The sequence below is a fragment of the Neltuma alba genome, unplaced genomic scaffold, assembly GCF_004799145.2.
Source record: "Neltuma alba isolate B1F8T4 unplaced genomic scaffold, ASM479914v2 tig00004856_pilon, whole genome shotgun sequence".
In the NCBI taxonomy this organism is placed as follows: Eukaryota; Viridiplantae; Streptophyta; class Magnoliopsida; order Fabales; family Fabaceae; genus Neltuma; species Neltuma alba.
In genome coordinates, this window is record NW_021633882.1 from 21385 (window position 1) to 35322 (window position 13938).

General features: G+C 32.7%; 1 protein-coding gene and 1 pseudogene across 1 annotated transcript; one reads left to right on the plus strand and one right to left on the minus strand.

Annotated features, from left to right (window-relative positions):
* Positions 1–2798: 2798 nt before the first annotated feature.
* Positions 2799–5822, minus strand: LOC114745874 (uncharacterized). Its single transcript, XM_028934048.1, has 4 exons — positions 5759–5822; positions 5556–5660; positions 5379–5445; positions 2799–4161 (listed from the first exon to the last, which is right to left on the minus strand). Exons 2-4 carry the CDS (start codon positions 5577–5579, stop codon positions 3119–3121), a joined length of 1134 nt encoding a protein of 377 aa, XP_028789881.1. The 5' UTR covers positions 5580–5660; positions 5759–5822; the 3' UTR covers positions 2799–3118.
* Positions 5823–10090: 4268 nt separating this feature from the next.
* On the plus strand, positions 10091–13483 carry LOC114745900 (protein IQ-DOMAIN 14-like; annotated as a pseudogene).
* Positions 13484–13938: the final 455 nt, after the last annotated feature.

Here is a 13938-nt window from a genome sequence, read left to right on the forward strand (position 1 = left end):
ATGTCATATTTTTTTATAATTAACTAATTTACCTAACTTTCTTAATCTAATCAAATTAGTTAAATAAGTCTTATATTAAGGACTGGAAGAGTATATATTATTCTCTTATCACATGCAACATAGAATTTCAATTTTCTCATGGTTGCAAATTATACTGTCTTGTCTTGTTCAAATTTATTTTGGTTTGCTGGCTTGATTCAATAATGACAGACAAAAGGATTTGATTCCATATTATCATTATTTTTATTCATTTTTCAATATGTTTATCTTATATTCGATACCATCATCGGGTTATATTCAACATTGTTAGGCATAATTGAAAATAACTCTACCAACGTGTTTTTCTTTCTCATTCTCAAAATTGGAATCTTTAACTTTGTAATTAGTTTATTGATGATTTTAATCTCTTTGTTATTGTTAGCAACAGAGTTAACACATTAATTAAGTGAGCGATTGGAATAAAAAATATTTTTAATTTCTTTTTAACTTTTATACAACCAAAGTGTGTTAACTTTTTTTCCTTTAAAATCATTGAAAAAAACACTAATTTACATGTAAAAACATAACTTTCTAAGACTTTTTAACAAATAACACTAATACTCATCAAAATATTAAAAATCTAAGTTAGGTTTCCTCTCACACCTCTTCAACTTGATCATTTTGTCATGTAGTTTACAATATTCCCACAAAGTAATCTTTCTATTAGTTTATTATCATTAAACAAAGTGATTCAACAAAAATTCTCACGCAACAATACAATATCCATTCTACGCATATTTTTATTATTATTAAATTATCATTAGTTAAGTTTCCTCATCCATGTTTTGTTGTAGCCCTTTAAGTAATTGATTCACGTAATTCGACATTTATTCTCTTCAAACAATATATCTTTCAAGTTCAAATCTTGTGTATGAAACAAATGGTTTTTAAATGAACTTTCACACCTCTATAGTCCAATTTTGCTTTATGTAAATTAATGGAGACATGATGTTGCTTTCGAAAATTGATGGGTGTAACCCATTAAAAAGTCCATATACCTCTTTATAAATATACATTACCTCCGGTCTTTAATATAAAACCTAGATAACTAATTTGTGAATATTAAAAAAAATTAGTTAAGTTAGTTATTCGTGTTGTCTTTCTTAAAATATCCTTATTAATCATGTGCATGAAAATGAAATTTCTTTAATATGTACAACTACTATGAGAACTTCTTTAGGAAAAGATGAAAAAATATGGGAAACAAAATGAATTCAGACTTTATATTTAAAACCAAATTGAATCTTTAACCAGTTTTTATGTTTAGGACTGAAAGTAGTAGTTCAGGGTTTTTTTTTTTAATTTTATTTTGGTTTCTTATGAGAAAATGGACGTGGAAGCTATATATTAAGTAAAACTATAGGCATCTAGTTAGGTCTAGGTCCATCTACGACCAAAACAATGTTGAATTTTAACAAGTGCATGAAGCTTTCACGTATCAATCATATAAGTGCAATCGTGCAAATTTAGAACAGGTATCTATCTGAGTATTTATATTTATATTGTATACAATGAGTCAATTATATTATTAATTATTATTTTCAACCATGTATTTACGGCTAAATTATTAAATTATCACGTGGTCAAAAACGCAAGAAACTTTCAAAAAAGATGGTCAAACAAAATTTGTTTTTTTTCAGGTTTCTAATCATTAACTTTTGTAGTGGGATATAAATTTAGCAGAATTTAATTTGCCAAAACTAAGGATCGTTTTCATGTTTTCTTGTACACCTTACCAATGATAAGTATGTTTCGTGTTCTAACAAGATTCTTTATTTTATTTTTATTTTGAATAATCATCATGTTGACTTGATTGTGTAGACATTAATAAGTTTCCTCAATTTTTAAGAGTTGTTCGGTCGATTCTTTTTGTGTTTTTTAAGAAAACATTTATTAGTAAAGAACTTTTCAACTTTTAGTACATTTTTTGTTAACAAATCACGTTAAATAACTTCCCAATCCAATTCAGAATCAATTGTGTTTGGTTGGAGGAGGAAAAATTATAATGAGTCTGATTTCCAAGAAAAATTGAAAAAATGAGATTAAATGTTTTCAATTATTTTTTCACTTGTTAATCTCACAACATCACCTTATCATAATCTTATAAAACCACTTATATAATTTTTTCAAATCCAACTTTTTAAAATATTTTCTCTTTCTATTTCCCTCCAACCAAACACGAGGTTATTGTATCAGCCATTAATTTTTTTTTGGGGTTACTATGAGCCATTAATATTACTCATCCAGTTCTAAATATAAGACCCTTATACTAGTACTAGTATAAGGGTCTTATATTTAGGACCGGAGGGATATGTTCTTAATTTGTGGTTGGCCCCAAAAAGGGAAGAAAAACTCGTGGGCAAACTTTGAAGATTAATTTTGGAAGAAACATAGTGGAGCACCCAACGATCATAAATGGTCGCCATACATTTTCAAGCCCACACTGTAGAGCCCACGATATCGATGTGTGTTCCTTGAATTTTTCTGGGATAAAAGGTCTTTCAAAGTTTCAGTACATGTCCTTCAAATCTTGAATGAAATGTCAAAATCACATCATCCATCCATAACCAATCACAATCTCAAATCAATTGTGTAATGTAAATCACAATTTCATAATATATCAATTTTTCATTAATTAAATTTCAGATTAACAAATGCAAGTTCAGGTAAGATAAATAGAATGTCCAGCAAACATTCTGCACCACCAAACCTCAAAAAGAGCATGGAAAAAAGGAACATAGTAAATGGACAGATTGATATAGGCCAGTGAAATTATTAAATTTACACATCAAGGATAAATCACATGCCTTCAATTTGTTGGTATATTTCTGATATGAAGAGAACCTTTAATTATGATAACCACATAATAACTTCCTGGATATGATTCACATGGTGATTCAGAATATAACTAGGGGAATAAATACAATGAAAAACCTGCAGCTATATTGCATTGCTTGCAAAACTACTTCGTCAAAAGAATCTAGATGAACAGTTCCACGCAGGGATATTCATAAGGATCAGCAAATACAACGATCTCATGCCCATGACCAAAAAAACAAGGCACGGCATTGTCTAATGGCTATTCACAAGCAAAGCTGACCCTCTTCTTTGAGTCTTCCCTCCTCCAGTGATGATCTGTTTGACGACTATCCCTTTGAAATCGAGATCCTATGGGGGATTGATGATAACTTTCCCTTTTCTGGAAACTCTGATTCCTGGCAGTCCAATCTCCATAATTTCTTCTGAATTGTAAATTGTCCGAAACATTATTGGCATTTCTCTGATGCTTCCATCCAGGGCCATTCTCTTCACAGTTTCTCCACCCTCTGCCCGCTGAAGCCCTATTATGCAGATTAGTTTTGCATTCCCAAGGCCTTTCGATGTTCAAGGAATTATTTGATTTCTTTCGGTTCCAAGTGTTATCCCAAGCTTTGCCCCATCCTTTATTATCATCCCATGTTTTACCCCATCCTTTAGTATCATTCTGCCAAGGATTATATCCACAGCTCCAGTCCCTAAGGTCATCACTATGGCCACTCGCTTTGTTCCGACCCCAAGCCTTAGCACCACCGCCTTCCCACACATTGTCAGGTAATTTCCGATTTTCACGAGTTACTCTGTACTCCCAAGGGTTATTGGCATTCTTTTCTGAATTGCTAGGACTATTTTTGTGTTTATCGGATTCACATTGATTCCACCCATCTTTATTTTCCAATGCTTTGTCAAGCTCTGTATCGCCAAATTCCAGAGAATTTTCAACATCTGCTGAAATTTTTGTTCTCTTGTAACTTACGGCATTCCTTTCTTCCTCATCAGGGGGAGGACAGTACACACGATCCAAATCCTCTATCAGTTCAGGATCAATATAGGGGTTCCAATCTATTTGATCAATATAAGTGTCAGAATCAGGAAGAGAAATATCACAAGGGAGGCTGTTGATCTCTGCCCAATATTGTTTTTTGGCATTTTGAAATGCTTCTTCAGCAGCTGAATCATTCCAATTAAGCACATTGCTGTGGCAGCTCACAAAATTCTTGGTGTCAACAACTTTCTGCCATGGCACCAATCCAACCAACGTGCAAAATTTCTTCTCCCATAAGGGTATACCATCCTGCTGAAAATCTGTTTAGATTGGAAAGGGAGCAACAAATTCAGTAAAGCACAATGAGAGATGAAAATTATATTAATAGGAACGCAAAAAATTAAATAACACGATTATCATTGTGATTACAATCACTTTATCCGTACAATGCAAGCTTATCAAGCGTAAAGTAACGCAGATCAAGAAACTGCTGACTGTTTTGGGTTCTCATATCATATGTTCCAAAAACCACACAAGATATATGAAGTGATTACATAACAACATTGGAAAATGGTATTGAAAGGTCTCAAAAAATTGCTCACAAACATCAAGAAACTGAACAGAATTGAAGACAAAAGGTAATAACAGAAGGACATCTGAAAAAATAAAATAAAATAAAATAATCATATCAAAAGTTTTTTGATTTATTTGCAACAGCCAAAGTGGCACATCTAAGCATGAAAACAAGGCTAGATTGTAGAAATCTTGTCACAACATATTAATCAAATTCCAAATTTTAAAGTTGAACAGAGAAGCACATGCCATTATAATAGTGAAAGATCATAAGAAGATTGAAACTTTCAAACCATATTCATCATGACAAAGAAAGCAAGAGTGAAAAACAAATAGATAAATTAGAACAAACAACCCAAATAAGAGTGGTAAGTGCTAAACCAAAAAATATGAACTCGAATGTTCAAAGAAAAGTTAGAAATAACATCAAAATGTTAGACATGATGGCCTTATCCACCCATGATTGTCATTTCTAAATCCAAAGCAAATTTCATAGCTGCAAAAAGTAATCTTGCAGAATATAGTCAGTCATGTCATAACAAAGTCAAAATACACAACCCATGGCGCACTGGTCTTAACAACTAAAACAATTAAACTTTTGACAATCTCCTCTTTAACACCATGATAGATATAGATATTACTTCAATTAAGCAAGAAGAAGCTTCAAAGGGTTACAGTACTACTGCCTATGACAATTAACGCCTAAACTATCCAGCCAAAAATGTTAGACACGCCCCTTCAGCTCAGTTAATAACTGTAATCCCTTCAAGAAAAACCCCGACGCATTCCCTCTTTGGAGGGGCCATCAATACAAATTGATAATTTATAAAGCCTACCATTAATCAAAGCACACGCCAGTTCTCTTCTCATTTAACCAAACAATTTTTCTGGTTTTCTACATTTTTCTCGCAATCACATCTCAATAACTACATACTATTTTTGCCAATCAAACTCAAGTGCCCACCTCTAAATGAAAAACGCGAAATTTGTCTTCGGCAATTCCAAATAGAAGTTTGAAGAAGATATGGAATCTGGGAGTGTAGTTGCCACCACAACAGTCCGAGATTGAAAGGTTTCGAAGATTAATCACGTTTTAATGATTTAAAAAAAAACAAAACAAAAAGGAAAGATAAAAAATTACCAGGGAGAGGAGCTTGAAGGTCATAGAACACAGAAGGCGGCCTGGGAGATCTTCGTTGACGAAAGATTCTACGGTTCCTCCACTTACCCATAAAAAACCACAAATCTGAAATATTTGTCGATTGTAATAGAACAAACTTAGACGCAAAAATGGGCAAAGAAAAAAGAAACAAAGAAATTTAAGTATGGAATCTGGGAGTGTACTTGCCACCACAACAGTTCGAAATTGAAAGGTTTCGAAGATTTGGTGTCTTGAAAGGAGAAAAACCAAAAGTGGCCGAACGATAAAAATTGAGGAGGCGAAAGAAAAGCATTACTTTTTCTATTTTTTCTTGTTCGTACATTTACTTTCTTGGGCCCATCAGTACATTGAAGATTAAAAACAAAAAAGCCTTGTCACCAAACAAACATAAAGGCCCATTAACTTGAATATGGGCTTTTTTCTAAAAAAAACTTGAAAATGGGCTGCCTGGGAAAAAAACTCATATTTTCTAATTTCAAAAAAAAGAAGGTGTTCAATTTATCCCACTTCTATTGCGATTGACAAGAAGCCACAAGAGACCAATCCAACAAGCGAGAATTCGAATTAATTGAACCAACAAACTAATGAATGATCCTAGCAATGAGATTAAACCTGATAGAAAGATCATACTGAACTAAAATTTAAGTATTTTGAAAATAATAAATCATGAAAATATTACATAAAGACTATGGCCCTTGTCTTGTGGAAAAAATAATGCGGTGGACTAAAATATTCTTGCTCAATTGAGAACATAGTGACGGTCAAAAATTGAAAGCTCAGTTACAAGTGTTAATAGTTTAATTGTAAATAAAAGAAAACCACATTTTTGTATTTCTCTGTTATTTGAGTTTTAAAATCTGATATTTGAGTTGAAAATCATAAATAATGTGATATACTACCTTCCGTCCTTTATATAATACTTTGTTTGACTTTTATTTTGATCTTAATTATAAAACTCCAATCCACTTTGTCTCTCATATTTATTTATTTTTTTTCCAAGGTAGTCCCTATAATAATTGTAGTTTTAGCCAATAAATTTGATTAGTAAGGATGTTTTAAGAAAGACAACATTTATTTTATTACAAATAACTAACTTAATTTATTTCTTTAATCTCTTCAAATTAGTCAACTAACTCTTATAATTAGAATCGGAGATAGGTAATATCATGAAATTTTAATTATTTACAATTTAACTTCTATTTAAAATTGAGTTTGGAATTTTGCAACTAAACTTGTTATTTTTGCAGAATTGTGCTGGCTCTGATACCACTCGGGGTGTTAGCTCAAACAGACCAAACTAACATAGTCTGATATCATCAAGTCCTCTACAGACTCCAGAATCATGCTCTTGATCTTCATTTCCCAAATTCCACCAAAGATGACTATTCTTTTTTTATTCAAACAACGACCTTGGTGGTCCAAGTTTTTTTCCCTTTATTTTGAAATTAAAAATTAACGCCCTTAAATGTTAATAAAATCCATAGGGGAGTGTCATCTTCCTAACAAATTTTGTCTCTTTTACAGTGCTGGGCAGTACAAATACAATTAATGCAATTTCAGATTAGGTCTCCTTGCCAAGACTCAAGAAAGATGCCTCCAACCGGTTGGCCCCAAAATGTAGCAACTAGCAAGTACTAGGAGCGCAGCTTCTCATCACAAAATCTTATCACATTGTTCTTTTCCTTGGCAAACAAACGCTCTTGAGAATATTGTACTTGAATGATTAATTTTGAATTTTAAATACAAAAATAAGTCTTATATTTGATTAACTTCATACAATGTTTCATTTTATTTTCTTAATTTTATAAAGCGTTTTTTGATTATTCTATTATAATATCGTTACTGTAAAAAATGTCTATGTTAAAATTTTAAATGTTCACAAACATCATCAAATTTTTTCATTATGAGCACGGGTTTTTAAGTTGACCTTTTTAAAATAACAACGATCGCCTCAAACAAAAATCATCATTTAATATTGACGGGTGTCAGCATTAGAAAACTAAAAAAAAATACCTCATAAAATCAAGGGATTAAGTTGAAACCTTATATAAAGTTAGGAAAAAAAAAAGTAATTTTTGCCAATTTTAGAAGATTTTTCAAGAGTAAAAGATCTTGAATGAAAAACATTAACTGAATAATTGATACAACAACAACAAGTTTTATTTTATCAGGTAAGGTCAGTTATATGGATCGCACAATGTTATTGTACTCTATTAATAACTAAGTTTTAGATATGTTATTGACTAAAAGTTCTCGTTCAATGATCTCATTGAACGTTCTCCTTGGTCTTCCTTTGCTCTTTTTTATAAGACTCCAACGTATGTGATTTACCATTTTCACTAGTGTCTCCAATGATCTTTTTTTCACATGCCCAAACCACCTCAAATGATGTTCAACCAATTTCTTTTAATTAGGCGTTACATTTGTTTTTGTTCTAATATTTTCATTTCGAATATTATTTTTTTTTATATGACTTCACATCCATCTTAATATCTTTATTTCTACTAACCCAATTTTAAGCTTTTGTTTTTCTTTTAAAGCCCAATCTTCACTGTCATATAATACAATTGGTCTTATATCAGAATAATTGATAAATTTAGAAAATAAAAGGTCAAGTTCAATAAGCATGAGGGTAAATGACAAGATCAAAGCATAGGAAGAAGACTTCCACAATCCAATCCATATAACTCTTGAAAGAACAAGAAATGATTTTGAAGAACAATTGCATCAATCACATCAGGTAGTTACCAGTTATCACCTAAACTTACAAATGAATTTTTAGAATTCTGGTTACTTCCTTTTTTCAATGAAAGATTCTGAGTACTCTTTTAGCTGTCATATTATGTTGCTTTTGAGATCTGATGCGAACATAATGTAGATATTTATCATGTATTTAACAGAGTAATATATATAACTGTAAGTATAAATATACTAGATTAAAATATAAAGTTGTCCTAAAAATTTTCATTCTCAGAGATGTTTTTGAGTTCAAAGTTACCTGGAAGGTGCAAAAAATAGCGGGATAAAGTGTGAATAGATTTGCGTTCCATTTTCTTTTATCCTGGGGTCCAAATTAATCCTTATCCTAATAAAAAGCAAAAGCAGAATCTAGTGCGACAGACTCTGTTTTTTTTTTTTTTTTTTTTGGTGGTTTCACTGCTCATTGCTTTAAAAAGACAAGAATGTATTATGGCAATTCCCTCTGTTTAGGGGATAGATAACACACAGCTGTCTTCACTTCATTTCACTTCTCAGAATTCAGAAATCCAAGTCTTGGTTCAATTCTTTCTTACATCCTTACCCCACATTATCTGGCCCTATCTCAGTTCATGTCCCTTCTTCTCAATTATACACTTTCCTGATCCAACCTTGCCCACCTCCTGTTTGTAAAAATTTCTCAACAGTAACAATCTTCTTTCCATTGCCTTCCACAGAGAACAGAAACTTCTCTTTGTGTGGCCATTCTCACTTGTTATCCAGAGCACGCCCAATGACATGCCATACTCTGAGCCTCTCTCTCTCACACACAGACATATCTAAACATATCTAAACATATCTAAGGGAATATTTTATGTAGTTGAACACACCATATTATTCTCATGTCATGTTATTTGGGCAGGAAAGAGATTTATTATGTCTGGTCATAAGCATGCATGTTCTAATACACGGAAATAGATCAAGATGGGGGAGAGTAACAATTAAGTACTGTGTAAAAGGATTAATATACAGTGATAAATATAGAATTTTGAGCTGTATGCATGTCCCCAACATAGTATTAATTCCTTTGCCGGGTTTTGTAATTGGCATTTTTCCTTAATATATTCATCATTGATTTATTGGAGATAACGGACTCTGGAGCTGAGAGAACGCAATCAAAGTTTCTCTTAAGGTTGAGGAAGTGGAAAATTAATCTCCCAACTTCTTCACTTTTGTATCCATGGAAGGTAATGCTAAGCCAAAACTTTTGGACTCTGCAGATCTACATGTTATGTTTTTATTACTGTTAAAGAACCTAGTCGGAAATGATTAAGAAGTTTACCTAAATATTGTCCCAGGTATATCCTGAGCCTCATTCCACATATGAGTCGGCAATAAGGACTACTAATTATGTTGTATTTTTACCTGGTCTGCTATTTCCTGGTTGCGGGATGGATTTATAATTTTAAACCAAATATACACATGAAAATGCATTTTCCAGTTAGGAAAATGAGATAAAGATAAAAATATAAAGAGAGGGCCCATCAAGATGAGAGACGCTGTCTTTGATGAACTTGAAAGCCATAGATAGTGGCCTCTGCTTTTTATATTCTGTGCAGTGCTTTCTGCTGAAGGCCCACATTTTGAACAGAAGCATCTCATCGTGAGGAAGATCAGGATTATCACTAGCATTGCACCCACAGAAAAAATCATCATATTCATACAATTATAACCACTTCACAGAAATTATTTTAATAGAATTTCATCTTTTGGAATATGGGAAAAAGGAAAAAATATCTTGATATCAGTGCATGATATCATATCAGTCATATGAATGATGAAGCTGTATCAGATCTACCTTCCAAGTAGCATTCTTTCCATATAAAAGAAATACTACTTGAATATCTTTCTTTTTTTCATGAAAAAAATATTTCACCACATGTAAAGTAGATATCATATGTGATGAGATGAGAACCCTTGATTCACTCTAATAATTTTCTATTAATTTTGTATATAGCTGTATGCTAGTCTAGTTCCTATATATTTCTCTTCTTGTGTGGCTAATTTTCAGCGTGCGTTTGCTGAAGAGATTATAAAAAGTTCCACGTTCTTGGGTATCTGATATTATAAAGAATGTTTGCTGACTCCGATGCTATTCCCTTCTGAACTTAATGAAAGCATTTCTTCTTCACTTGTTCCAAAGCACCGATCACGCTCTCTGAAACGGTGATGCTTGTCCTTTTTAGTAACGAATTTACAGATTTCCAGGCAAATGGGTAAGACTTACAAGCTTGGATCTCTCATTTTCCTTCAACTATCTTGCCTAGTAAGCTTCAATGGGTAATTTTACTCTGAGATCAAAGTCATGGTCAATGTAACATGGCTCTGCAAATTGTTCCTTCTTTTATGGACAAGTCTGACGATATATGAGGAGGGTCTGTACAGCTTCTTCTTTACTCATATAATGCCCTACTATTTACCAACCAATTGTACGTTTCACCTCCTACCTACTCATTTAAAACTGAACTGAGATTTTTATATATAACCATTTTCAGATCCCAGAAATTGCCATTGCACTAGACGGTAGTTTGTTTCTTGTGATGTTGTTAGAATGGGTAAGAAGAGCTGGTTTTGTCTGATAAAGAGGCTTTTTAGATGGGACACAGAATCTGAGCATGGCAAGGTAAAATCTTCTCTGCTTCTTTGGGAAAAACTTTTAGATTTGGATTCTGATAGTTGTGTACTTGTGGATATGTTCTGGTTTTTGACCAGAAGGAGAAGAGAAGGGAATGGGTATATGGTAGGATGAAGACTAAGAGATTAACTCCAATTGCTGTTCCATCAAAAGAAACCACAATGCTAGGTGGCGAAGAAGACGAAGAACAGAGGAAGAATGCTTTATCAGTGAAAGAAAATTCTGCAGCCATCAGAATCCAAGCTGCATTTAGGGGTTACCTCGTGAGTTTGTCCCAGTTGTTAATCTTTTTCCATCATGTTTCTTGCTTTCTTATTAACTACTACATAATCAGATTAGTTGAAACTGGAAGTTAAATTAAGCATAAAGAAACTGAAGGCCAAAGTTTTTAATATAAAATGAATAATATAATTTTTAGTTCCTAAATGTTCTTTCAATTATTAATTTAGTTCATGAACTTTTTTGACTCTATATAAATCAGTCCTTATAATATAAGGAATCATAGGATTGAGTTGTACTAAATAAACTAAATTAAGTTATTTGGAGTCAAAATTCTGATAACAAAAGCTATATGTTCTATTAAAAAAAAAAAAATCACACAATATTACCTTCACCGGTTATGTTTTTTGCAAGGATGAATAAGGTTGTGCAAGAAACAAAATTAAAGCTTTCCAAACAGCTACACCCTCCAATTCAAACCCTTAAAGGAAATGTTAGGGGGGGGGGGGAAGGAAAGTAGTAATAGATTAATTGAATATAAGAATTTCAAGCAATCAGACTTGTGGTTATGTTAGTTTTGTCTATTTTACTTGGTTCTTGAGTTGATCTTCATATTTTTAAGAAATTTTAAAAGTCATGTGGTGATTGTCATCAAGCATCCTATAATACCGTTAAATTGTATCAATATATTATCTGAACATTTCAAAATTTCATTCACAATTCAAGTGTCTTAATCTACAGTGCATTACATATGTCTCTGGGGTTAATATTTTACAAAAAGATGAAAAAAAAGAAAGTGTTTAAAACAATAATTTTTCAGATAAATTTATGAATCTTTAATTTTAGATGATCAAGATCCATGCTCTTCTTAGTTCTTACTGGTTAGTTTTTTGGAGATGAACTATCATGCATGTCGGCTCCGTTTTACCAAAATCAAATTATTGAATTAAGCTACTTAAAAAGATTACAATCTTTTAAGCAAAATACTAAATCAGAGATTGAGGAAAAATTTAGCCATTATTTTTCAATTAGAGATTTATTACAAGTTATAACCAGTTATTGTAACAGGCAAGGAAGGCGTTGAGAGCATTGAAGGGAATAGTGAAGCTTCAAGCTATTATTAGAGGCAGAGCAGTGAGACGCCAAGCTCTGAGGTCCCTCAAGTGTTTGCAGTCAATTGTTAGCATCCAATCACAAGTCTCTGCTTCAAGGAGACTTCAAATGCTTGAAAGCAGATCTCTCTATGATAAAACCCAAGGCTTCCATGGCTCAAACGACAAGATAATAAGAGTAGGCATAGACCAAAAGTTATATTATACATAAAAGTCATAGATAATAGCATTTATCTTAGATTCTGTTCAAAAAACAGGGCCATTATAGTTTTTACATGTATGTACAATTTGAATTTGTGATACAGTTTCTATATTTCAGATGGAGTCAAACTGTGAAAAAAGGTGGGACGACAGCATTTTACTGAAGGAAGAGGTGGAGACATCGTGCATGAGCAAGAAAGAAGCTCTTCTCAGAAGAGAGAGAATAAAACAATACTCATTTACCCATCGAGTAAGTTCCCTTTTTTTGAACAAGATTGAGAGTGTGTGTGTGTGTGTGTGTGTGATTATTGATATATTGAGATGTTTTGCCGCGTTCTGAAGTTTATATACTCAATAAGCAAGATTTGTTTTATATGCTAATTTAATGACTGAGCCTCGATATTATTGTATTTCAGATGTCTGCAGAAACAGAAAGAAACAAAGTAAATGGAAGATGGAGGTACTGGCTAGAGCAATGGGTAGATACCCAACTTTCTAAGAGTAAAGAGCTTGAAGATTTAGACACAGTTTTGAGCTCTCATTGCAAAGGTGAAAAAGATAATGGGGAAGATCACTTAAACTGAGAAACCCTCAGAGGCAAAATCAAATTGAAGGGTTGAACTGTTACAGCAGGCAGTGTTCAATGGGAAGAGAAGACTACTCATTCACAAGCTCTCCTGTGATACCCACTTACATGGCGGCAACTGAATCAGCAAAAGCCAAAGCAAGACCCATAAGTTCCCCAAGATTAAGGGCATGGAATAATTTGGAGACTGATTCTGAATATAGCTGTTCACCATGCAAGAAAAAGCTACCCCTTGTATCTTCTGTTAACACTGCTAGTGAGGGTTTTGGTAGTAATAGGCTTGGGAAGTTAAGTGGCAGTAGTTATAAGCAAATATCTCCTAGGTTAAAGGGTACAGCTGCAGTGATGTATAAGGTTTGATTAGTTGTTTGTGACTAGATCTCTCAATAAAAATCAAGAATTGGGGTTCTTTGAATTATTTCATCATGATTAGGCATGAAGAGATAGGAACAATATAATGGGTTCTATCTCCACCCATATGAACTTATAAAAGTGAAGCTTTTTTATTTTTGGGGATTTAAATCTTTGTTGCAGTGACATTGGGATATAAGAAAAGAGATGGCCACATAAATAAAGTAGGCTCCACAAATTATGAGGGTTACGCCATTGTCATGTGTCTATCTCTCTCTTTGCAGTATCGTGCTGCTGCAGCAGAGAATCAGGTTATTCAAGCTTTTTTTTTAGTCTAATCTAATAAATTGTTTTAATAGATTTAAATTAATAATAACACGTCAAGAGTTTTTCTTCTTGAAAGCCCAACCATTTAATGTTTAGTGGTAATAGTAACAAAATTTTCACTTATCAAGAAGTAGGTGCCAAACATCTTAAAGTTGCAAGTAATTCTCCTCTTGT